Below are 25,437 nucleotides of genomic sequence, written 5' to 3' on the forward strand. Positions count from 1 at the left end.
GGATGGTTTCTCACCTTTGTCATCCCCTCCTCAGTCACTTCCATCCTCTTCTTCAGCTGCACCTTGGCGGCTGCCCTGCCTGGGGCCGGCAGCTCTGTGGTGCCTGGGGGCCCGCTGGGGTGGCTCAGCTGCCCCTCCGCCCTCCCCAGCCACGGCCGCCGCTGCTGATGGAGGGAGCAGGGCTTCCCCCCGGCCACACTGGCGGCGGGCTCCAGGAGACCCCTCTCGTCCTCCCCGACCTGCGCGGTGGCCTCCTGCGGGCGGAGGTGCTCCAGGAGGCCGCGCAGGAGGCCGCGGAGGGCGCCGACCTGGGGGCCGCCGCCGTCGGCCGTGCCGAAGGCCATGTCCGCCAGCTCCGCCAGCGTGATGGTGATGCTCATGCTGCCTTCGGCCCCCCCAGGGGCGCCCCGGGCCGGGGACGCTGGCGAGGGGCCTGGGGCTGAGGTCACAGGGGACGTTACCCGGAGATGGCCCCGGGGTTCTGCCCCAGCCCCTTCCCTGGAGCAGCCTGGAGGGGGGAACAGGCCCTGGCCCGGCCTGGTGCGGCCTGCCGGGGGGAAGCAGGCCCCAGACCCGGCCTGGAACCGCCCGGCGTGGGGAGCAGGCCCCGGCCCCCGGTTGGGAGAGCGCGGCCCAGGCCCGCCCCGCCGCGGCACCGCCCGCCGCCCGCCCCGCCCCGCCCCGGAGCCGGCAGGTGCCGGAGCCGCCGCCGGGGAGCCGGCAGCCGGTAGGTGCCTCCCCGCGAGGCCGAGGCGGGGGTCGGGCGCAGGGCCCGGCTGGGCCCCGGGGAGCGGTGGGGCCGGGCGAGGGAGGAGGCGGCGGGGAGGGAGGGAGGGAGGGAGGCAGGCAGGCCGGCAGGCCGGCAGGCCCGGCGGGGCCGGTGCCCCCCCCCCAGCCCCGGGCAGACCGCGGCGGCCTCCTGGTAGCGGGGCCAGCTGGAGGCGTGGGGACACTGAGCACGGGGCGGGGGAATGCAGAAGTCCAGCAGCCTCCGCCGCTGAATAAGAAAAAGAGGGATGAAAATAAATCCCCGGTTAACTCTGAGGAAGGACCTGGCTTCTCCAGGCAGAGGGAAGGTCTCTGTGCTCTGCCGTGCCTGGAGCGTTTGCTGTGGAGCCGCGCTTCCCAGGGAGAAGAGGTATGGATAGATGGTAATATGGGCTGGGGAGAGGAGGAGGCAGCCCTGGTCTCGGACTGGTCTTTAACGCTGTCTGTAGCAGCAACAAAGTGCTGCAGGGTGCTACTAAAATCTTAAAAAGCTTCAGCTTTGTACCCTCAGCAATGCAGGGAAGGGTTGGGACGGGAGGATCGGGATGTGCTGGAGGGCTGGAGCAGCGGGCGTGGGATGAAATTTAATCGGATGGAAAGTGAGGTCGTGTACTTGGGAAAAGACTTTCCGCTGTAAGGCGAGCGCTCCAGCCTGACCAAGGCCGTGCCAGCTTGCGGAGAGGACGGCTGGGAGCTGCCAGTGGGCACAGCTGTGAGAAGAGCAAATATGATCCGTTACCCAGACAGATCCCTGGGAGAGGAGGGAGCCAGGCCTAGGTACAAGTGTGTGTGTTTCCAGTCATCCCTGCTCAGGAGAGATGAGCTTAGGCTGGAACTCCCCATTCAGTCATCAGGAATGATAAGCCCAATTTAGAGGAGCCAAAAGAAGCTCAGATGTCTTGACAAGCAGGAAGAGAAATTATGATGATGGGGATGATATTGTCCATCAGCACACTGGCAGTGTGAGCCCTGTGAAATGAGAGTTCATTCAGCTAATGGGTAGCGCAGCACAACAACAAATACCAATGAAGAAATGTTAGCGGGAGGCTGAGAGGTCTTTAACCATTAGAGCAGTGAGATCTTGGTTCTGCCTTCCGAGGGGACTGGAGAGGCAAAAGGGTAGGAGCTGTTAAGGCAGCATTCACTTGCTTTATGAAAAACACAGGGGGTTGTGATTCCTGCTAAACAGAAGGATGGAGCTTGGGACCCCGGGAAGAGCTCCAGGTCTGTGCAGGGGAGCGGGAACAGGCAGGCTGGGATGGACACCGCCATGCCGACATCCTCTGGATCGTCCGCAGGAGTCACACTCAAGGTTAAACTTCTCCAAGTTGCTGCAAGCGTAGGTGTGTGCCACTTCGCCCAAGGCGTCACTGGAAAAGTTGTTCAGAGATGGTCTCCTTGCACCAGTGAGAACTGGTGAGGGGACTGGCGGTTGTCACGTTCCAGGGTGAGCCTAAAATATCAGGTGGTAGACTAGGTCAGGCACAATGATTTTAAGTAGAAATGTTTTAAATTATAATTGTAGTGGTTTTGGGCTGTATGTAAAACTTGCTGAGAAACCCTTTGTGAATATGCAAGATACCCTCCTATTTGTTCCCTTTCAACCAACATGCTTGAAATGGGGCTTTCATTTCAGCGGGGGCCCTTCTATTTTCCAGAGTGTGTGACTGGAGTAGGCAGAAGGGGAAACTAGAGTGAGTATTATGTAGCATAATATATAACCATAGTATGTCATTCATTCATTTTTAGGAAATAAACAAACTCGGGTCAGTGTGAAAACTTCCCTTTCCCAAAGGCTTCTCTGTCTAAATGTTGTAGCGATGTCCATGCGCCCCAGGAAATCCCCGGAAGCGTTTAGCGATGTACCTGCTCTGTTCTCCTTAGGCGCTATGTGAGGAAGGAATTCCTGGTTGGAGGTAGGGAGGCAACGATGTCAGGAACTGATAGGAGGCTGTCTAGTGGTGTGGCTTGAGCACAGATGGGGGATGAGGCTGTAACAAGGGCAGGGTGAGGGAGCAACGTCCCCAGATGTCGCCTGAGTGATGCCAAGTGGAGCAAACGTGCTCAGTCCTCCCCAGCTGCTGTTGTATGGGTGGTGGGACTGCGGTGGCTGTGGCTGTGCAGGGCTGCGCTCGAGGAGGCGCTGGGAGAGGGGATGTGCGTGTTCGTATGCTGAGTACCAAAAGATCTTGCCACAGGTGTGACTGGGACAGTTAACAGAGAGGGAGCTTCTCTTTCAGAACCTGAGCCCTTCCTATGAAGATGGAAGACCGTGCTGAGTTTCTTGTTGTGTTCCCTCAACACGTCCTGCACCTGAAATTCAGTTCCTTGTGTTTCTGTTCTGACTGGAGCTCTGTCTCGGCTGCTGTTATGAAAGGAGAGAGGGTGTCGCCGTCAGTGCCTTGTTTTGGTTTATGAGCATGTTTTTGAAGCTCGCTTCCTAATCAGCCGTGCTTTCTGTGCGTGGGAAATCACGCAGTGAGGCAAAGCGCGGTGACTGCTTTCCTTCTGGATGAAGCACAACTGGCGGATGCACTCCGGGAGCACAGCTAAGTGCACTCCTGTAGCTGAAGGGCGTTCAGCCAGGGGCCAGACGAAAGCCTGTCCACAACACCCACGCTGTATGTGTTTCAGGGGGTTTTGGGTCCTTGGCACAGTGTTGTCATCTGCAGAAGTGTTCCCATTGCCAGTGTTACTCACTAACATAGCGCGAGAAGGGATGAAAGTAATTTTATTATGTAAAAGATTATCTTTTTTCCCCCTTTAGATGTGAATTTAGCAGATAAATGCTTGTATTTAAAGGATGAGGTTGATGCAGAGATCTTCCAGTATGAGGATGAGTGGTTTCGGAAGGAGATACACAGACTTCTAGTATCTGTTCTGATCCAAGACCAGTTTTTTGCTTACGGGTAAAGAGAAGTATGACATTAGGTGTTCTACGTCTGTTTGTGGTACTATTGTAAAGCCCTACATTTGATTTCTTATAATTGCTTTAATCAGGAGAGAATATCTTAGATTGAAAGAAGCTAAGTTTTTAAAACTCTCTTTAATAGAGTTTTTTTGTAGGGTCTGCAACGGGGCTGTGCGTCACTTTTGCTGGTATTACCACGGCTCTGTACATGTGCTGGATGTACCGCCAGTACTGCGATAGTTCTTCTGTGTGCAGGCTCACATTTACTAAGCTTTGCACCAAGCCGAGGAAAAGATTGATGGCTGCCAGGTGAGATAAGGAGGAAATAGTATTTGCATAATATGGAGATTAAAGTAATAACGAAGGCAGCAGGACTGAATATACCTTAGAGCTTCTAGACAGGTATGCCAGCTTCTCATTAAACTGCGATGAGGTGGTGTTCTCCCAGACTGATCTGTGCAAAGCTGCTGAAAACAGGGAGGACAGGAGAGCTGGAAAACAGCAAATAGATGCTGATATGTCTCATGGCTCTTAGCAGCAGTCAATGACGTTCTAAAAGGAAGGATTTTAATTGTACAGTACTCTTCCCTTCTCCCCGATACAGTAAAAGTGGTGGTTTGTAGTGGGAACCTCAGTTGTTCTGCAAATCGTTGGAGGTTTTTGGTTGGTTTTGCTTCCAGGACCTCATTTTGGAGGACCAACTGTAATGCAGGCAAAGTAGTCTAGCCTGAAACCGATTGACTCTCCTGAAGATTTCAGAGGAAGGCACCTGAGCACACAAGTTTGCAAACACAGAGGTGTATGTACCTTTTTTTCCTTCAAAAAACACATTATGAGCAACTTCTGCCTTGGGATGTGCTATTCACCTTGCTGTTTTCCTGTTGTTCCCGATCGGCACTTGGTATCCGTCTCGCAACTGGAGAGAAGCAGCGCGATTTTCACAAGCAGTGTCAGATCTTTGCATGCTCTGCAAAGGACCTGCCTCCTTCTCTGATGAAAGGGAACTCAATTAGAACAAATGCCGTAGGAAACCACAATCCATTTTCTCAACAGTATAAAGTCTCTGAGGCAGGGGGAGCGCAGTTTTTATTTCTGGCATGAAACGCTCAGGGAAACTCTTGGCTACTGTTACAGTTTTGCTTTGGGCTCATTCATTCAGAGCTGCCTTGTGGCTGCAGTCTAAAATTTGTTGTATTTGTGGTGGTGAAAAAGGGCTGTTTGGGAGCCCAGAGAGTACAGCAGGTGTGTGCCGGTCATAGACCTGGGTAGAGGATGGAGGTAGGAAGGAAGCTGCTTCATGCTGCACATCTATTGTGTGAGGCCCCACTTTAGTGCCACTATCTTTAATCTGAACTCTCTTAGCAGGCCTGAATTTAGAGTAAGAAAATACAAGAAATAACCCCAAAAGATGGCAATGTAATTAGCATCTTAGGAATTGCGAAGAACAGCTGCTGGCCGCGTGTGTTTGACTTTGTACCTCTTAGCATGATGAAACCTGAGATGATCAGAGAATGAAGAAATGAGCTGGGGCTTTCCGTGCAAATTAAGTAATATATTTCTCTTTTACCTATTGTGATTAGTAAGGTAACTCTGCATTAGTAATAGTTATGTTTGCTTTACCTCCTTTATACATAAGAAAATGGAGTAATACCCAGTTCTCTTATAGATTAAGAGAATTTAAGATAAAGCGTCTGTGCATTTAAGATAAAGCGTCTGTGCATTTAAGATAAAGCGTCTGTGCTGAGATGGTGGTCCTTCTGCACTGAACCAGTGTGTAAGTAGACATTCCCTATTGTGTATGTCCCCGAACTTTCTTTGATACCCAGTCTCTGCATTTAGAAAGAAAATCTTCTCTACCTTGCCCTAACAGGCTGACTACCTATTAACAGTTTTGGAAGATGTGTTTTTGGAAGGAGCGTTCTAGCTTTAAGTTTACACACTTACTGTTTCGTCTTGCATTTCATCTTACAATCCTAAATTCCATCCGTCACATCTTACCATGGTACACGCACATCCCATGCTCTAGCTATATTTCATCTTTATTTACTCATTGCATTGCGTGGTCGCTGAGAAAAGGAATTTTACTTACGGTTTGAACCATGAGAGTCTGTTTGCTTTGGAACAGTTTCCTTGAGCTCTCATTTTGGGAGTTAGTGTCGAGGCTGGGTCTACGTGTGAAGGTGGTGTAGTTATCCTAGCAAGTCCCAGAGCTGGGAAAAGGTTAGGTCTGTGGGAGCTGCCTTTTCAGCAGGGTGCATTCCCCTGCCCTGCCTGGGACGGGCAGTGGGAGACTTGGGGACCTGTGCGGGCTGCAGGGAGAGGCTCTTCGACTGCTGCAGAGGGGTAAGTTCGGCTCTCTGAGCTCCCCCCGTGGTTTAGACTGGCTCCCTGAAAAAAACCAAAAATATAGCCCACTCTCAGCCTAAAAGGCCTTTGCAGATGTAAAAAGGAAAAGCACAGAGGCTTGCTCTCTCTTGCTGTTGGGCTGCGTGTGTAGACGCAGTACGCTTCCTGCCTCACTCCAGATCTCAGCCGGTATTGTTTTTGTGAGCACGGACGTCCCAAAATGGTCTCTGCTGCACGTGTCTTTACAAAGGAAGCCCTGACTTACGTCATTTGACAATTGAATCTTTTACCGAGACAAGATGTGGTGGCTGAGGCACGGTTACGTGTGAGCACAGGGTATCTGCCAGAGCCTGGGGACGGCAGGCACGGTCAGCCCGCTCCCTGCAGGGACGGACTCTGAGGGTCTTCCCACTTCTTACCTTTGCATCTTTAATCTGACAGTACCTCACAGTGCAAGATAAAATGAATTGGAGGGGTTTTCTCCAAACATGTTTTGAAGCACAGTTATTTGATTGAAAAGATACAGGCCCCTCCCAAGTTTGTGAGGGGTCACCGAGGTATTTTATTAAAAATAAGCCCTCATTGCTCAGAAATCCCTCGTTCTTCCTCCCAGAGCCCCACAGCTGGAGAGGAGGTATAATCTTTCAGATTGTGGGTGAGTGAATAAGATTACTGTCCTGGGGAGAATTATTGTAAAATTGATTTCATTTAGGTCACGGAACAAAGATTGTCACGTGGGAAGACTTGAACAAAACTTAACTGTAGCCTGGCCTTCTTGCAGGCTAGACGGGCAGTGCTGAGGCTGGCTGCGAGATGGGAGCACTTGTCTTCTGCTCGGCCGTTCGCAGAGAGTCATAGGAAACCCATCCAAGTCGCACTTTACCTCGCGTCTTTCCAGTGTGGGTAAAGGAAACGGCTCCTCACCCTCCGCTAATAGCATCCCTGAAATGGACTGCACTTTCCCTTCTGGAAAGCATTTGTCCAGCCTGTAAGTCTTTGTGATATTGGAATGCAAATGTTGTAGAGGAACAAATAAAGGCAAAGATCAGGGCATAAACGGGAAGCAGTTTGTGTCCTGGCAGCTGTGCACGGCCGAGTGGGTGTTGCGTCGAGAGGCTGGTGCTGGGAAGCACCACCACCTTTGCCTGATTCAACCAGAGCTAAATTTGCCTCCCAGGAGCAGAGGGAGGGTCGACTGCTTTTTATGGCAGTACCATGTGTTTGCAGAGCTTTTAAAAATAAAGATTGGCTAATATGTTCTGGATTGACTTGTTCAGGTCTCCAAGACTCAGAACAGCTGCTGTCCATGTTTTTTCTCCTTCCCTTTTGGGTTGTTTTGCTGTGTTTTTGTTGTTTCTTTTTTTTTTTTTTTTTAAAATGGCCATGACTCAGCCCTTCCCTGCTGCTCTCTGAGTTTCCTGGTTTCTGAATAGGCTATTCTTGGGACAGCGGTTCCTGACAGATAGGAACAAGGGAAGTGTTGTGTTGGTTTTTTTTTCTCCTCTGGCCTGTCTTAATGCTCTGCTTCCCTCTGATTTTTTCCTTGTTCCCGAATTACTGAATTGTCCTAAATTGTTGGACGCCCTCTGGGGTGTGTTCTTGCCCTTGTACCAAAGGAGCCATCTCGGGCATGATCCAGGCTGTGACCCTTGCACAGCACCAGCTTTTCTTTTGCAGCAGGATGGTGGTGACACTCCTAAAAGCGTGAAGGGTTAGACTGGTACGAATGTCTATTGTAAAGCTTAAAAACCCCCTTGTTTTAGCCCCTCTGATTCCAAGGAGCTGTGCTTGGCTCTCCAGTGATCTGCCTTGCAAGGGGTAGATCCAGGTGAGGACCCCTTCCTCATGCCGTGTCCGTACGACACAAGTGATACAGTGACTCTCATTGCAGAGCTAAGAGGCAGCACACTCCGGTTCAAATGGCTAAGTGTGATTTTGGATGCATGCTGCCTCTGTGCGTACTTTCACAAGGAAGGGGAAAATATGAACTAGAATTTAAAAACAATGAAAAAAAGCTTTCTGATTGCTTAATTAGTTATTGCTCCCCCACGGATGGCAGAGGCTGGAAATCTGAAGGATGCTCTCTCTGAAATGCTTCATGATGCAGTTACACAGCTTCTTAACACGGAGGGCTTTGGAATTTCTTCTGAAGTTTATTCCTCTGTAGTGTGGGCTGGGGAAAGTCACCTTCCAGTGGCAGGTAGTACACCCCGGGCCGGGCGTGCTGGCTGCCACTCTTGCTACGCAGATACGCAGTTGGAAGTGAACGTGGTATCTAATACTAAACAATCTTTGCTGGGTTTTAGTTTTATTAAGAGCACAGCTCTTTCTGTCAAGACACAGTTGTATGCGAGGGGGAAGTAGCCTGAGCTGTTGTATATTTTGCCTTGAAAATACAGTTGGCTTTTTAAAAAAAACAGAGGCAGTCTATGTTTTCTCAAAGTCTGTGGTTACCAAGAGAAATTTCTCAGACAAAAGTACTAGAGGACTCAAAACACAAGGGTAGTGTTCTTCTTTAGTATCCCTCCACGTTTTTGGATATGCTGTATTGTTGTTAAGCCAACCAAGATAAAAGCTTTTCTGTGCGAGGAGGCTTTGAGAACATTCACTGCCAGATTAAATTAGCCTTTCTGAGAATAAATTAGTTGTCGTGATGTAGGCAGCCCTGCTCGCTGCAGCTGTAAAATGCACTCAGGGTAGTACCCACAGCAGGTAACTTAAATGATAGATGCGATATCTGTGTTCGGGGTAGTGCTGTTAACTTGAGATTAGATTTCTGGCTGGTGATGAATGAAAATCAGTTCATTGAATTTTATTGGTTGTTTCTCCAAATAAGTAGCAGGCCACCCTTTTAAGAGAGGCAAAGGAACCCCTGGGGTTCAGCGCAGCATCGTTTTGGGAGGAAACCATGGGCCAGAGCCAACGCTGCACCCCTGCTGCAGTGACTCTCCAACCTGGGATGCTTTTGTGGTCCTCGGGGGTCCCAGTCACCCAACGCGTGGCAGAAGGGGAGCGTTGGAGCCTTGCGTTGGAGGGGAGGACAAAGACTAGAACATGGAGTGGAGGAGAGCGGTCGTGGTGGGATTTCCATGCTGCTGCCAACTCCTTTGGGCTTGTGTTTTTAAGTGACCACTGGATAAATAGCTGCTGCTAGTGCGTATGTGCTGCCCTTTTCTTAAAGGCGTGTTCAGTTTGTCTTCCAATTAACTTAATGCCTTTATTCTGCTTTATGGTATATAAGGAAGTGCTTGCAGGAGGTGTGGGTGTGTGCTGAAGGTTCAACTTGCTCTTCCCACTTGCTCTGCTGTGACCATTCAGCTCCTTCAAAATCTTAACGTAGTCTTTGAGCAAGAGAGTGAAGCTGGGACTAGAGACCGTTTCCACTGCCATTAAAAAATCAGCTCTTCTCCTGGGCTTGGTGCAGCTCTTCCACAGAGATGTCATCTGGAGCATATTTGCATGTTGGGAATGGAAGTTCCCCCAAAGTTCATGGCTTCAGGCTACAGGTGGTGTTATTTTAGCCACGCTCAGTTTTCAGACTCCCTCTCGGGTGCCACGGTTCAGGATGCATTAGTGCAGTGGGAGCTCAGTTTTGAGCCAGCTGCTGGGCTATTCTGATGAGAAAGACAGTTCCCAGCTTGTTTAGTGTTGTAGCTGTGGGAGCTGCTGTGTCTTCATCAGGCTCAGGAGAGGATTTCAGTCCTGAATTCTCCGGAGCAGCTGAGCTATTTACCTGCCCTGAGGGTACCTTGGTATTATGCGCTTGAATTTGCACCAGTCTCATCCCCTGCTGTGAGAGCAGTGACACAGCCTTGGGACTATTCGAAACCCCCTGACTAGCGACACTTTTAATTTAACAGTAAAGCAGTGAAGTGTTGCCTTGACAGAGAGGCAGAGAAAGGGTTTAGAAAAGCTTAGAACAGGGACTTGAGGAGGTGCGTTGCTGTGTATTAGGGATGCTTTGAATCCAGCTGCTGTGTCTAGATTTTCAGCCAGAGGTCTTCTGCTTGCTTTGTCCGCAGCTCTGGAGTCAGTGCGGCTCGTATCCAGGTGATGTCCCATGCATGCCAAAACTAGGATGGTGCCTGGAGCTGTGGCCTGGAGAGGTATGAGGACGTCATCTCTCTTCCTTCACCCTTGTTTTCAAAGGGAATACAGCTCTGCGTGCCTGATTGCAGATCTTGCCGGACTTGGCTAGCTGATTTGTATCTTAGTCGATGTTCTTGTCAGATCTGCTGACATTTAAGTGAGCCAGGCTAATGATGTGACTTTGCATGTCTTTGTTGTCTCCCCTGGCAGGACTGTTGTGCGTTGCCTCCGAGCAAGCAGTAGTGGCAAATTAGGCTCATGGGTAAGCAGCTTTTGGTGTGATCTGAGGGACAGATACGTAGCAGCTGGTTACATGGCTTTGTTCAGCAGATGGCAACAGAGTTTTGGGGAAGGGGTTAGGAAGGAGTTGGCAGGAACTTGGTGCTGCAAACTGAAACCAAAGTCACAAAATGCTTTGGAGTAAAAATGATTTCCCTGGACTGGGAAGTCAGTGCAGACTAGCCAAGTCTGGCTGGAACTGGAGGGAGAAATGGGACCAGCAGGAGCTGCGTGTGACTCAGGGCTGCGTCCCAGTGCTCCCTCCGAGCCACCGCGGTGCTGCTGGAGATGACCCAGCACTGGGCACACTCAGTGGCTGTTGAGTAACCCAGGGGGTTTCCCCCTCTGTGAGCTGGGACATTGTCATCTGTCTTTGAGCAGCCCAGATGAGCTGGGCTTGGGAGCAGGGGAGTGCGGGGTACGCTCCTCCTGTCAAACTGCCATGGGACGAGCGAGCCCCACGCTAGCAGGGCCCTGGGGCACCCCGAGAGAGGTCCTGGTCTGGAAATGGGAAGGTCTGGTCATACTGTGGGAGCAAGAAGGTGAGTGTGATAACATGAGTGGCTTCGGCACAGAGGAGGTCCTCCAGTGCATGTGTCTCTGGACGTGCATGGGTCCTCCTTGTTGGCAGTAGGACTCGGGAGAGATCTCAGACCTTACACGCAACTCCTGCTTAACCCCAAACCACTCTTCTTTGCAAAGAGTCAGCCATGGCCTTAAATAAAAATGAGTGACATAGAGCACTTCTCACTAGACCTCAGGAAAAAAGCCCCAAGGTGACACTGTACCTGTTAAATCTAAATGTCAGCAGCTTCTCTGGTGCCAAGGGTATCTGTGAGGATAGAACATGGTAATGTTGTTGGAGACTGGAGCTGGTCCTATAGCAAGCTGGTGCTGTGCTTCGGGTAAGAAAACATCAGTACTGTGACATATGTTTTGTACATCGCTTGGAAGGAAAATGGATCTGGAATCACCACCAATGTATTCAAAATTATTTCATTGTGTTGCAAAATCTGCAAGGGAATTCTGAATAGGCTCTTGGGCTCTGATTAATTCTGAAACTGAAATGCGGCTACATCTCCACAGAAGTGCTGATCCTCTATGACGCTAATTTCCTCCTCCCTTGGAGCTTACTGTGTTATTTAATGGAAGTCGCACATCTAATCAGTTTGATTCAGCGACGATGTAGCTGTATTATTTGACTTTCTCTCAAAGAATTCTATAGAATGAGGGAGTAATGAAAAAATGGGGTGCATAAAGGAATAAAATATTTTTAGTATAGTTTTGGGAAGGAAAACTACAAAATCCTGAGTTGTGCTGTGAGACGTAGTGGGTAATCATCCTGTATTCATCTTCTCTGTGCCAGAGCTGGGAGGTGCCATTGAAATGGGCAGGCAGCAGACTGTGACAGCAGGAAACCCTTTTTCATGTAGGTAACTGAAGAGCAGAACTTGCCACTGCTGTCTGTGGCAGAGCTCTGCGAGCTGGTGGGCTATAAAGGAATTAGGGTGGTCCATGGAGAAACTCCAGGCTGCTGAATCTCTAAAACCCTGAGTGCTGGGAGTGGGAGGGACTGACAGGGGATCATTCTGCCTTTGCTTGCTTCCTAACTCGTCCTTAAGCGTCTGTTATGGGCTGCCATCAGAGGTGAGCTACGGAGCTGTGACTGTCTTTAATGCAAGGAACTGCGGAGCTTCTGCCCAGTCTCCTCTGGGACTTCTGCTTGCTGTTAAGCTGCTTGAGGTGGGGTTGGTTGGTTTGTTTGTTTAAATGAACAACTAGTCTTGTGGCACAGTTAAGTTTGGTGTTATGTTAAAACACTAGTATTGGAGTAGTTCTTGGTTTTAGTTGCTCTAGATTATTGTAGGTTATGTTATTATTAACATTATTAACTAGATATCAAATGGATGATGTAATGCAGTATTTATCCTCTCAGGGGAAAAATTAAGTAGATGCACAGGACTCCAGGCAACAGCTGCCGATATCGCTGGGTGCTTTCCCATGGATATTACCGAGTGTTAGCTTGGACTGTTCGTGAACTTCAGTGAAAGTCTCACGAAAAAGCTCTCTGGTTTCCCAGAGATTTGGCTTGCGGCACCCTCCTTTTCTCATCTAAGTCTCTCTGGAGCAGATTGCTAAGGTGCGGAGGAACTCAGGTTTGTCTTTAATGTTTCTTTTAAATCGCATCTTTGCATCCATGAGAACACCTGGCACATCGTAGTCTGTCTTCTCTCCGGAGGCCAGGTCACCAGCTGGTAACGTCTGAACAGAAAGCACCTCCTGAGTGGGAGGGAGTGTGTTTTCCAAGGCCAGTAGCAGCCTGCAAGGCAGTCTGGCTGCAGCGCGCTCTGTGCTTGCTCCGTGTTCAGAAAACTGTCTTTTGGGGGCTGAGTTCACCTGCCCTGGTGGTCCAGAGTGCTCTGTGCACGCCTGAGCCTTCCCCGGTGCCCCTAAATGTGTAAGGGCTGGAGTTCAGTTTTGAAGTGTAGGGTAATGGCCTCTCCTCGCTGGTAGCTCACAGGCTCCCTTGCAGCCCCTCTTGGCTCTTGTCAGATATCACCACCGGCACGGTGAGCTCTGCAGACGCATGATGCTTCCTGCAGCTGTGTGCTGCGGCTTAGGAGCCCACAACAGAGAGCAAAGAGCTACCCCAGTTTGTTCTTTTCATTTCGGCTGGTTTTTCTTTAAATGTTCAGGTTAACCAGGTCCTGGCAATGCTGTTTCTGCAGCCCGGGTGGGGAGAGCCAACAAGCACTTGGTCAGCCCATCTGGAGGAGAATAGCACTGGAGAGAATCCCAGAGGCGGCAGCAGGTCCTCACAAACGCTCCTCCTGCACGTAACCCTTTGTGGGTGTTGCAGATAAACCATCCTTGTCTTAAGCAGGGGGATTTTGTGTCCGGTTTTCCTGATACCCGTACAGAGGAGCTGCGCGAAGCAGTAATTTGAATCTCTGGCTGAGAACAGCTGAGCCTGGGCTGCGTTGTGGAGATTATCTGATTGTGCTTTGGATTTAATACCCTGAGAAATCTTGCTTTGGACACAGCACCTGGCTTCCAGCTAGGATCCTGCTCTTAGTTGATTTACCTGCTGGGTGACAATGGCACACGGAAGGTCAAACGACATGTCCGAGGTCCCAAGGTAAATGACTGCAACGGGGATGCTCCTCCAGAAATTCGCATACTGTAGAGCAGAGTGGGGAATAACCTTCTCCTCCAGCAGTCCTTTGTTTTAAAGGACGGCTGCTGTCCTGCTTTGCCCGCAGAGCTCTCCGTCCCCACACCGAAGGAAGAGCCTGACCCTCCTGGAAGTAGCAGTTTTCTGCAGCTGAAATCTGACTGCAGAAGCGTGGGAGAAATCTGCTGTTCTGCGAGCAGCCTGGCTGTTTCTGCACGGTGGGTTTGCGCTCCCTGGCAGCGGTGCTGGAGGCGCAGGGCTTGCGCTTGGGGAAATGCCGCTGAGTCGCTCAGAAAAAGAACAGACCTTTCCGTTAGTCCTTAACTTGGGTTTCCATCTGCGCCTTGCGCGAGTGTGTTGTAGGCATGCGCCCTCTTGCTGTCTTGCCTAGGACCAGGATGATGAGTTGAGGAGGTGCTGCTAGGGTTAACAGCGGGGTAAAGGAGGGGGTACATGCTGCCTGGTCAAGGATTGCCAGGGCATCCTCTTTCTAAAGGAGGCTGCAGCACTGTCATCTGTTTATTCCTTCCCTTCTGGCTCTGAGGAGATGGTGTGCAGGCTGGAGGCAGCAAATGCGCATGGGAAGAGGCAAGGCTGAGGGGGAAGTTTGCCTCGCTCACAGGGAAAACATCTCTTTTTATTTTTTTTTTGTTGTTGTTGTTCCGCGTAAAAACCAGGCAGAAGTAACCACTGATACTGCTTTTTCAGCAGGGATTTTTGCTATCTTTCCTTTCAAGGTAAGAGCTGTCTGCTGCAGATTGCGCGTGGTGCTTTCAGGAGCAGTGGGAGTTGAGCCACATCCCTGCAAGCTGTGTGCGAGTGCGCGAGCGGGCATGCGTGTGGAGAGGGCAGCATCCCTGACTTGCTCTGTGGCATAGGTGTAATGCAGAGAACACGCTGCAGAGAGGTCCAGGCTGGGCTTTGAAGATGCTGCTCAGAAATGCTGCTGTGGAGGAGGGCAGTTGTGATTGCCACGGTCAGGGATGGCTCTGTCCACCTCTCATCCAACCCTGCTCGGTTCTTGCTACTCCTAAAGCCTTTTTAAAGGGTAACAGGCTTTCGGTCAAATGATGTTTTTCCAGCATCTGATCTGCCTTTTGTGCTCATACCTAGCATATTTGTCTGCCTTCCTAGTCTCAGTATTTCCCTGTTTCTGGAGCAGGTAGAAGCCCATGGCACACAGGTAGCTTTCCTGGAGCCAGGAAAGCTGGAGTGGTGTTGGCCAAAACGCTGTTCCTTTTTTAAAAGGAAAGAGGCTGGCCTCAGTGAGGGAGCCCAGCTTCTTCGGAGCTCTCAACTTTGCTTTTAAAGATGTATTTACAAAAGCCTGGAAGCTGAAATTTGCGTCTGTTTGATGTGCAATGAAACTGAAAGTGCTCAGGTCCTTTTCTCTTATTTATTCATTTAATTTTAGTGTGTGTTTTCTTTTTCTAAATATCGGAAGTTATTTTTTGTGGAGAAAGAGCTCCAGAAATGCACAGTAGCAGCTTTTGAAGTGCCAACATCACTGAACGTGCTTGAGTATGAACAAACGCTGCTTCCTGTCTCGGTGGTTGTAGCCACTGCTCGTGTAGGCAAAACAAAGCCGAATCACTGTGGGTCTCCAGTTATCAAATGCAGGAGGAGCAAGGACAACGCAGACCGCGTTTCTGCTCGTGGGAGTGGATCTCAGCTGCGCTGTGAGGCTGACTCAGAGCTGCACGGGGCCAGCGCTGCACCATCAGGGTTTGCACGTGAGTTCGACTTGCCAGCGATCTGGTCCGTCCTTCTCAGATTTGTCTCACCCTTGGTGATTTTGTCCGGGAGGAAGCAGCCTGAAGCACACACGGCTCCTGCCTGGGAAGAATGGCCTTAACAGACCAAATCTTTGCGTCTCCAAGCAGTGCAGGAATTATCTGTGACTGTCCTCTTTGTGGCATTATCTGTTCTATGGTGTGTTAGCATATGTTCAGCTAGGACCTGTTCTGGTGGCACGATGTTCCCTGGTCCCGCTGCATGCCACGGTTCAGTTGTTTTTGACAAGTGGTGCCCACCATACCTGTTTGGAGAGCAGGTCGGATGGGCAGACCTTTCCTCTTGCCATGTTTGAATCCCAGACTGTTTCCACAGTGATCCTGTGGGATGTAGCAGAGGGAAATACAGCTGGCAGGGAACACTGGACCCTAACACATCCCGCTGTAAGCAGCTGGGAGAGCTTTGTGGTCACCAGTTTTGGATGTGTCAGTAATGGGAACCGTGGGCTTTGGGGTATCAATCCCTAATTAACTAGAGCCAGGGTTGCTGAGCACAGGAAGGAGGCGGATTAGAAAGCCTTGTGTTTTTGCACGCAGGGCTGCCTGCTGCCCCGCCGGCTCTTTGGCTGTGCTCACTGCTGTAGAGAAACCTTAGACAGACCTCTCGGGGCTGGGAGTTACGCCCTGATCTGGGGGGGAATCTAGAGACCTGTTGCCACAGGTTTGTTGTTCTCCTCGCCCAAAAGCTGCCTGGATTGAGACCCTGGGTCAACCAGGGAGCACAGAGCCCAGCGTAGGGGAGGACGCACAGATTGAAGCCATAGCCAGGGTGGGCCAAGCCCTTTCTGCCTTTGGGGCTGCGATGGAGTCGTGCTCTCCTCGTTGTGTCTGTCACGCTGCTGTGCCCCAGCAGGGCTAATGGGAGCGGTGGGAATCTGGATCTTTCCTCTCTTGTTTTCTTTAGCAGACCTCCAGCCTAGCCTGCATGTAGGCTCCCGTGCAGCTGTGGTTTAGTCCCTTGTGTCCACACTGAATCCAAGCCACCCGTAAAGGCCACAAGCTCTGGGATGGTAGGGGAGGACAAGGGGTGGCTGAGTGTTGCCTGTGCAGTCCCGCGGCAGTGCTGCAGGGCAGGAGAAGCTCACTGGAGCAGCGAGACCGGCCACAGCTTGCTGTCCCGTCCATACTGTAGCAGCACGTGCCGGAGAGTGGGCCAGCATGGGCGATGCTTGCTGTTGCCACAGCCAGGCACGGCTTCAGGTCGCTGATCTAGACTTGAGGGAGATAACGGGCTTGCACTGAAAACACAGTGCAGAGCTACCCCGCCAGAGGTTGGCGTGTTCAGCCTAGCAAAACAAAGCCTGAGTCAGGGTCTGATGATGGCTCTTTGCAGCAAGCAGGGAGCATAGGAAAGCTGTTCAGGCTCAAGACTGGCTGCAAATAAACCAGAAACTGTAAGGCTGTCAGAGCAGTGGGGGCCTGGAACAGGCTTCCCATGGGAATAGCAGGAGCAGGACGGCCAACACACTGCTGGCATGTGAAGGAAAGTTTTGGGGTGTTGTCCCCAGAGAGGGAAAGAGGGATGGACTGATCCAGCAGGTCCCCTCTGTGCTCTGATCCTTGTTCTGCTTGGTTTGCCACGCTGCCAGCCCGTGGGGGCCCTTTCCTTGTCTTCTGCGTTTAACAGGAGCTGTGTTTGCGACAATTGCGTGGTGGGTTCAGCTTCTGTAGTTAGTTTAAAGTAGAGGAGCCAGTAAAAGCTGTTCTTCCAGTTGAGAAGAACTAATCTGCATTTTTAGCTGGAAATAGCATCTCCTCTGTCCATCTTTTTACTGGTAACCGGCTACTTTTGAGTCTTATGATCTTGCAGTGGGTCCTTGCTCCCAAAGGACCTGCACTAGACATTGGTGATTCCATCAAATCTTGAACTTAAGTCCAGTAAACTTGGCTGAAATTATTTGTAAAGCTTTTATAGACCAGCTGAACACCTAGGGGAAAAATAAGCATAGTTATTCCAGTAAGCCCTAGTGTGGATGCAATTTCTGCAGTCTTTGAGAACGTTTCTTCCCATGTGGGAACAGCTAGTTTTGTCTAGGCTGTTTTCATGACACAGAAATGCACTGGTGGTTCAGCTTTAATAAACCAGCGTGGTTAACGCGGGACAGCTTTGTCGTGTGCTGGCAGAATGGCTCGTCACGCTGGCACGGGTGGCTGGAGATCCTGGGGCAAAGCCCAGCCTGCCAGGGGGGTCCTCCCTGGGAAGGGTGCACCAGGCGTGAAGTCTGTCTCGCTGTGGCGGTGCCGTGGGCAGGAGAAGTCTTGTTTCTCTTTTGCAAGACAGAGGGAACAAAGTAAGCTAGCTTCGCTGAAAGCTGGCGGGTAAAACCAGAAATTACCAGCAGCAAGAGTCCTTGTTATGTGCTTCTGGGGACCATGTTTTGGTGCAAAATACTGCTGTGGTTTTGTTTAGCAGCTGGATCTTCCCAGCTCACCTGCCTGTGCCCAGATACCATCAACCTGCTTCAGCCCAGAAGGGCTCTCCCAGCGGGGCACGCTCCAGGCTCCCCTCTCTCCTGCGGTGGGTGGGTGCTGCTCAGGGAGACTGCCTCTTTGCAGAGGTGCTGCTAGCTAGCTCCTGAGAGCAAGGTTGCCTCTCTGTGCTGCCATGGGCATACGAGGGGGAGGATCTGGGTTGCTTTTGAGAGGGAATACTGCAGGGTCGTCCATGCCAGTGCGGTGAGTGACAATCTGGGGTAGCTCCTGTCCAGCGCTGACCCAGCGCAGAGGGGAAGCCGTGTGCCCTCCAGCTCCCCACGGAGCTCTCCGGCAGAAATGGGCTGGGGCAGGTTTTCTGCTTCTCACATTAAGATAAAAGAAAGCACAGGAGAAACAGCTTCTAAGAGGCTTAAAAGCAACAGGCTTGCTTTTCCTCCTGGGAAGGGCACACAGCCAACATCTTGCTCTTTACAGATCTCTCTTAATAAGCAGAATATTGCATTAAGAGTGACTGAGTCTGCCAAGTACGAACAGAACAGCTCTGCAGCCCCTGCGGCTTCCTTCATCCCAGTGCACGTGTGGCTCTGAGATCCACTGGCCATCGCCCTCGTGGCTGCCTTTTCCTGCTGGTCAAGGTGGCAGGATTAATTGCTGGCTCAATCTGGGGCTGTTGCTTCATCTGGCGGGTGTTTCTAGAGCGGCTGGTGGAGCACGTGGGTGGGATTGCCTCTTGGTCTCCTTGTCTCCTGAGTTTTCTCACCAGCTGCTTTGATGTCGGAGGGAGTAAGGCCAGGGAGTGTTGAAAGATGTTACGTTATGGGAAGACAGCATCTGAGCAGTAACGGGAGGAGATCTGTTACGTTAGAAAAGCCATGGGCTCAGCTGGCCTGCGAGGGCAAGGAAAGCTCCTTGGCAGGTCGGTGTCCCCAGGTAAGGACTCGAGGATGCTCCGGTTGGGCTGGGCTCATCCAGGAGCCCTGCAGGCATGGGAACAGGAAGGTCCGAGGCTCCTGGGTGTGCAAGGTGGGTTAGTTGGCTACTTTCAGAAGAGTAAGTCCTCCTTTTCTTTACATCCCCAGTGAAGCTAAAAAGAGCACAGCCCAGTTTGTAGCTTTGTAGGTCACTGAAGGAGGAGGGCTCTGCAGTGCGCTGCACTTTGGGTGCTTTCCTCCGCCTGGAAGCGCTCTGTGCTGTGGCAGCTCTGCTGTGCCCACTGCATGGGCCGGCTCTCCTTCCCCTGGCTCTTAAGGAAGAAATTGGAGAGAAAAGCAGGAAGATGGCCCCAAGCTGCCCCGGTATTACACTTTGAAGCTGTGTGTCTGCCACATACTACTCCAGACCTCTGGGGAGAAATATTAGTCGGTAAATACGGACATCCTGGGGAGACCCTATGCCTGTCAGGGCTTTGCTCAGCTCCTGGGGGGATCAGCACGCTCCTCCATGATCAGCAACAGGTAATGGTGCTCCTCCACGGACTTGTGACCTGATTAGATTTCCTGCCACCTTGCAGGAGGCTGCTTGGAGGCAGGGAGCATGAGCTAGAAAAACAGGAGTGGAATAAAGCAAAGCCAAGCGGGTCAGGGAGGGATGGATCTTCCTTCCCGTGCTTGCCGAGGCTTCGGCTTCGCTTGACCCAGCAGCCACAGATGGAGGTGGCTGTGCCCCCCGGGAACCTCTCTGGGCACACCTGCAATGCAGGCAGGGCTGGGGCAGCGCTCGCTGCCTGGCCCGGTGCCCGTGCAGGCTTGTGCCGTGCCGTGGAGCTTGGTGTGCCCCGGGCAGGTTGCCCAGTGCATGGCCTTGGTGCCGGGGCTGGAGGGAGCCTCACTGCCTCTCCTCCCTAAGCAGTGACCCCAGTGGGGTGCTGCCCGCCTCGGCCCCGCTCCGGCACCCCTTGGCCCTGAGCTCTCTGGGGCTGAGTAGGTGGTTCGTGCCTTGCCAGGGCTGTGGGGCAGCCTTGCTGGTCATGCCTCTGGGTGGGGTAATGTGGCAGCAGTGCCTGCTTTGGCCACCTTTTGGGATCCAGAGCCACCCTGGTTGTGCCCATGGGATTTGTAGCCTGGGTGCGTTTTTCCTGCTCAGTCGGGAGCTGCTGGAGTGGGACTGGCTGAGAAATCACCATCCTCGCAGCATGCTGACCTGCCTCGAGGAGAGTAGGAGACCAAGGGGAACGGGACAAGCAGGGTCACATTTGCTCCTGGCCCGTCGAGGACGAAGGATGGAGGGTTTGGGTAGCTGCTCAGACTGCAAGGGGAGCTCCTAGCACTGCTCCTCAGGCACTGACAGCAATGTCACAGTGTCCCATGCCTGATGGCAGCCTTCCCAAGCACTGAGTGCACAGCCTCTCATTTGTGTTTCCCAATTTAGTCACATCCTACCAGATATAACTGAGCCAGAGTAAACAGAGAAATCGGGTTTCTTGATGCCGTTGCACATCCTTGGAGTTCAGAGCTTTTCCACGTGCCGAGGACACGTATCCTCGTGCCTGCCCTCGAGGGGGCACGCGTGGGGAGGTTCCTGCCCAGAGCCGCTCTCCCCATGCCTGCACCGCAGAGAGGAGGGGGTTTGGCATGGCGGCCAAGGCAGCGCTGTAGCAGTGGCTCCTCTCCATCTCTGTAAGTCGCTTGCTCTCTCCTTTCACGCAGATTCAGTGGGGTAAGCCGGCTTTCAAACTACACTGCTCAGAAGAATTGTTTTTCTCAGCTCTGTCGAGGCCTCTGAGCTCCTTGCTGCAAGGAAGAGGACAGGTAAATTTTACCCCATGTAAAATGATGTCTCCAGTTGTTAAAGATGGTCTTGCTTTAACTCACTCGATGAGAGTATTTAGAGATGCTCTCTGTGGGTTTGCACCCTCTGCCTCAGAGTCTGTGCTTCAGGCTCGGGGGGTCCTGCCATCCCCTCGGGGCGCAGCGTTGCATGCCACTCTGCTGGGTGGAGTTGGGGGACTGTGGGCAACGTGGGCAGCTCTTCCCCACCTTTGGTACCGTAACGCTGCAGCCGAGGCGCTTGGCAGAGCAGCTTCTGGCCCAGTACCGCCCCGGCACGCGGGCCAGGCAGCCGAGAGCCGCACCGATGAGCTGCTGTTCACCACGCACGGGCGTTACAGGGGAAGCCCTGCGGAGCCAGCAGGAAGATGTTACACCTTGGATTCGCCGCCTGCGTGGAAGCCTGCCCAGCTTTGGGGCTGTGGCCTTGTTTCTGCCCGTGGTGGGGGCTGAGGCCGGTGCAGCGGTGGTGCCAGCCCCGGACCCCTCTGTTACCTGCCACCTCCTTCCCCAAGCACCGCGCAGCTCCGGGCGGGTGCCTGTGTGCAACCAAAGGCTGGCGTATCTTCTAAAGGCTTCTGTCCCCGCAGGGCCACCCTGAGCCATGTCCAACGACCCTCCGCCACCCTACCCGGGAGGCCCCTCGGCACCGCTGATAGAAGAGAAGCATGGCCCACCGCCCGCGGCAGGTACGGGCGGGTGGTCCCAGCTGCTCCGCGGTGTCGGGGTGACATTGCTGAGCGGTCAGGAGCCGAGCAAGCGTGGCTTCCCTGGGAGCGCCCTGGCCGTGGCCTCTCCTCACAGCTCTGCCCCGGGGTGTGCAGCGCGCTGGGGAGGGTGGTGTGATGCCTGACTCCATCCGTCCCTGTATCACCCTCCGGGGAGGCAGGAGGTCCCAGGGGCAGTGACAAGAGCAGAAAGTGCTCCCCGCTCAAAGCCTGGCTCTGCTCGCTGCTGTGGGTGACGTGGGGTGAATTTGGGCTTCTTGTGGCCCAGAGGATGAGGCTTGGGGGGCACCCACTCTGTGTTGTGTCCCCCTTCCCTGCTGGGGCCAACCCCCAGACCACCCAGCCAAGCCACCACCTCCCCATCAGCTCTGCTGCCTCCTGCCCTGGCTGCTGACTCTGTGCTTCTTTTCAGATGGCGTTGCCCCTGTGGTGGGACAGCCCCAGGGGGTTCCCATCCCCCCTCCTGAATTTGGGCCCCCCCCATATGAGCCACCCTCGCAGCCAGGGTTTGTGCCCCCCCACATGCCCACAGACAGCTCTGGGCCCTACGTGCCGCCTGGTGAGTACTGCGAGGGGCTGCGTGAAGTAGGGGGTGGCGGTGGGCAAGGACCTCCCCCCCCGCAGAAGCACGTGTCTCCCGGTGAGTGGGGTGGGGGGACACAACAGGGGTTGGGGCTGCCACTGGGGGCTTGCAGCGAGGCTGCTTGGGCTGGGGGGGCACAGTGCCTGCAGCAGGGTTGGCCCCAAGTCCATGCCCAAGGTGGTGCTGTGGCAGCAGGGTGGGGCCCCCCCAGGGAGGGTAGGGCCCCCCAAGGGAGGGTGTCCCCCCCCAGGAAGGACCTGGCCTCTCCTGCTGCATACGAAGACATTCACCTGTGCATGTTTCTCATTCCCAGCAGGTTATTACCCCCCCCAGGCCCTCACCCCCCCATGGGCTACTACCCTGCTCCAGGCCACTACCCCTCTCCTGGCGGCCACACGGCAACGGTGCTCGTCCCGTCGGGGGCTGCCACCACAGTGACGGTGCTGCAGGGAGAGATCTTCCAGGGTGCCCCCGTGCAGACGGTGTGTCCCCACTGCCAGCAAGCCATCACCACCAAGATCACCTACGAGATTGGGCTCATGAGCTTCCTTCTTGGCTTCTTCTGCTGCTTTGTGGGGTAGGTGATGCAAGCAGAGCTGGGGCCTCCCCGCTGCCAGCAGCCCTGCGGTGACGGTGGTCGCTCAGCCCTGGTCCTGGTGGCCCCGATGCTGGTGGCCTTGGCCAAGCTGTTGGGCACGGCGGGGGCCTCGGCACTGAGGTGTTACTGGGGCAGCAGATGGGTTCCTGGGGCGACGGTGCCTGGAGACCTGGGCTTCTGCCAGGGGAGGGGAAGGTGCCACCTTCCAAAGGCCTGTTGTAGAACCTGGCATCAGAGCAGGAGCTGTCGCTCCCCCAGCCCAGAACCCACGGCGCTGCAGAGCACCACGGTCTCTCCTCACGGCCAAGGGCTGGCAGCAGCAGGGGCTGTGGGAGGGGATGGGGCGCTCGTCCCAGCCCCCCGCCCCAGTGCTGGAGGTCGGTCAGGCCTCATCGCCTGTGTGTGCCTCTCACCAGGCTCTCCCTTCCCTCCGTGAGGTCGCGACTGCTCACTAACGTAGCTCTTACCCTTGTAGCGGCAGCAGCAGCAGCACACCCCAAGGGGCAGGGTGCTTTGCGCTGCCCTTCGCAGCAGCAGCAGCAGCAGGGGGTCCTGGTTGGCTCCCAGGGGCAAGTACTCGCCTCTCTCCCAGAGCGAGCCCTGCACGTGCCCCGTGCCCGCAGGCTGTGCCCACCGGCTGCCTCTGGGGTGCCCGAGCTCACAGCGCTCTGCCTCTTCCTCTGCTCCAGGTGTGATCTCTGCTGCTGCCTGATCCCCTGCCTGTTCGATGACTTCAAGGATGTGACACACACGTGTCCCAACTGCAAGGCCTATATCTACACGTACAAGCGCATGTGCTAACAGCACCCGGGAGCCCGAGCCGCTGGAATGACACCGGCCCCCTCTCCCGCTGCCGTCCTAGTCTATGCGTGTGCAACACTCCTTTGCTTAACCCTCCGGTGGTGTGTATGGCGTGTATCCCCGGCTCCCTCCCGCTCAGAGCTGCGCCCACCTTCCCCAAGCTCCGGTCCTCGCTGTGAACGATTGGATTGGTGACGCTGGCGCAGGTGCACAGGGGAGGTGAGCCCAGGCCCCAGATGCCGTGTGAGGGGGCTGCCCTGCAGCGTGCAGGAGCCGGGCAGGGAGGGGGGGGGCATTGCTCTGAACCCCCTTATGCTCCGGGGTGCTAGGGAGGCCCCTCTCGCCTGGAGCAACCCAGGGAAGAGCAGCAGCGGCTGGTGGCACCCACCCCTCGCTCCCTGCAGCGCAGCGGGTGCCTGGCTGCAGGAATGTGCTGCCCCCACAGGGAGCTGCTGCAGGCAGGGGGGCACATGCTGCCCAGGAGGGGAAGGGGGGGACCCGAGCAGCCCGCAGCGCACACAGGGGAGGCAGCATGGCCATCGTGGCACTTTTAGGAAGGGGCCTGGTGGTGGCTCAGTGTCGAGGAGACAGGGAGGGTAGTGCCACACACGCCAGGTTTCAGCGTGGTTCACGGCCCTCTCCAGCCAGGTCCGCATGCAGCCCGCAAGCAAAGCCCCTTCCCAAGGAGAGGCAGGCAGAGCCGCCTTCGAGGAGTGTCGGGGGGGTGAACAGCAGCAGCACTGCACCCTTGATCAGCACCTCCGTCCTGCCAGAGCGGCCGCCAGCGCCTGGTGGCCATGGCTGTCCGGCTGCATGCGCCTCCTCCCAGCCCCTGCTGTGGCTCTTTCGGGGAAGGAAAGCCCCTGGCAGTTCCTCACCCACCTGGCAAACTGTTAGTGAAAAAATGCATGCCCTGGCACTGTAGAGTAGAGGAGTTTACCGGGCCGCAGCTGGCTCGCAGCTCTGGAGCAGACCCGTGCGCGCCCGCTGCGGAGCCACGTCCTGAGCCCGGCAGGGTCTGTGGGCGCACGCTGTGCAGCACCCATCCTGCCACGACCGCGGCTGCACCCTGTGGGCTTCCTCATTGCATGTGGGTGTAGGGGTTTAATTTTAGCTCACTTGATACGGGGCAGAAGGAAGGGGGCAAGCAGGCAGTGACAGGAGCTGCCAGCAGCACTGTGACAGATGAGGGCAAGAGGACATGGGAGCCATTTTCAGCCTCTCTGCGGCTGCTCCTCCCTCCCCTGGCCCCCGGCCCCGGCAGCCAGGGCAGCTGGAGCAGGCAGCCCCCAGAGCGAAGCAGGGGCTCTCTCAGTACGCAGGTCTGCAAACACAGCCTGGCCTGCACAGGCAGCTGCTGTTTGCTCAGAGGTGGAACTGTGGCACTAGTCAGTGTTTTTATGTAAATAAATAACAGACCCTGAACTCCGTGTACATCTTTTCTTCTCCCCTGCTCCAACCCCCCAGCAGATCTGCCCCCAGGGGAGCTGAGGATGAGGAGGGATGGCATGGGGGGGCCAGGCACAGCAGAGCCAAGCACTAGGGGAAGATCACTCAGCACTCAGCTGAAGAGGAGAAAGCCCCTCAAGCCCGGGCTGGAGGAAGACAGGGTGCCTCTGTTACCAAGCCCAGGGCCTTGCTCAGGCCCAGCACAGTGCCAGAGAGCAGAGAGCAAGGGGCAGCTGTGTGACCCAGAGCACGTTCCCTGCCTCCGGGGAAGCATTGCCCCCAGCAGAGCAGGAGCCCCTATGCCAGGGGCAAGCCCCAGGCCATGACAGCGCCTGGCTGTGCCCTTCGAGCAGAGGCAGTGGGTCCCCTCCCCGCAGGAGCAGGGGAGGCAGCAGGGACAGAGTGGGGTGTAAGGGCAGGAGCATCTCAGGGAGTACATGAGTCAGAGACAAGTACAACAGCGTGGGAGGCTGTACCCGCTCTGCTTCTCCCCATTAGCCTCCTCCCCAGCCTTCTGCATCCCCCCACAGACCTACACCTCATGGCACAGTTCACTCATTCTCCCAGTGATGTGCTTTTGGCTTTCCCCAGCTACAGCATTGCAACTTTTTATTCCAGTCAAGGCTTCAGAAAAAAAGAAAAAAAAAAACCACCGAACAACCCACAAGCCCAATGTTGCACAATACAGGTTTGTCACCTTCGTACCCCCACCCACC

General features: G+C 54.1%; 1 protein-coding gene across 1 annotated transcript; it reads left to right on the plus strand.

Moving 5' to 3' along the window:
• The first annotated feature begins 963 nt into the window (after positions 1 to 963).
• On the plus strand, positions 964 to 24,697 carry CDIP1 (cell death inducing p53 target 1). Its single transcript, XM_050906260.1, has 7 exons — positions 964 to 1,138; positions 10,048 to 10,131; positions 20,443 to 20,544; positions 21,153 to 21,251; positions 21,703 to 21,853; positions 22,190 to 22,450; positions 23,161 to 24,697. Exons 4-7 carry the CDS (start codon positions 21,167 to 21,169, stop codon positions 23,270 to 23,272), a joined length of 609 nt encoding a protein of 202 aa, XP_050762217.1. The 5' UTR covers positions 964 to 1,138; positions 10,048 to 10,131; positions 20,443 to 20,544; positions 21,153 to 21,166; the 3' UTR covers positions 23,273 to 24,697.
• Positions 24,698 to 25,437: the final 740 nt, after the last annotated feature.

Source organism: Gymnogyps californianus, chromosome 15 (genome assembly GCF_018139145.2).
Source record: "Gymnogyps californianus isolate 813 chromosome 15, ASM1813914v2, whole genome shotgun sequence".
NCBI lineage: Eukaryota > Metazoa > Chordata > Aves > Accipitriformes > Cathartidae > Gymnogyps > Gymnogyps californianus.

What these genes read in the sequence shown, in the direction of transcription:
- CDIP1 (XM_050906260.1), top strand. Translation starts at nt 21,167, where the DNA reads ATGTCCAACGACCCTCCGCCACCCTACCCGGGAGGCCCCTCGGCACCG. An exon ending in CCCTACGTGCCGCCTGGTGA is followed by an intron (nt 21,854 to 22,189) that starts GTACTGCGAGGG and finishes CATTCCCAGCAG; the next exon opens with GTTATTACCCCCCCCAGGCC. An exon ending in TTCTTCTGCTGCTTTGTGGG is followed by an intron (nt 22,451 to 23,160) that starts GTAGGTGATGCA and finishes CCTCTGCTCCAG; the next exon opens with GTGTGATCTCTGCTGCTGCC.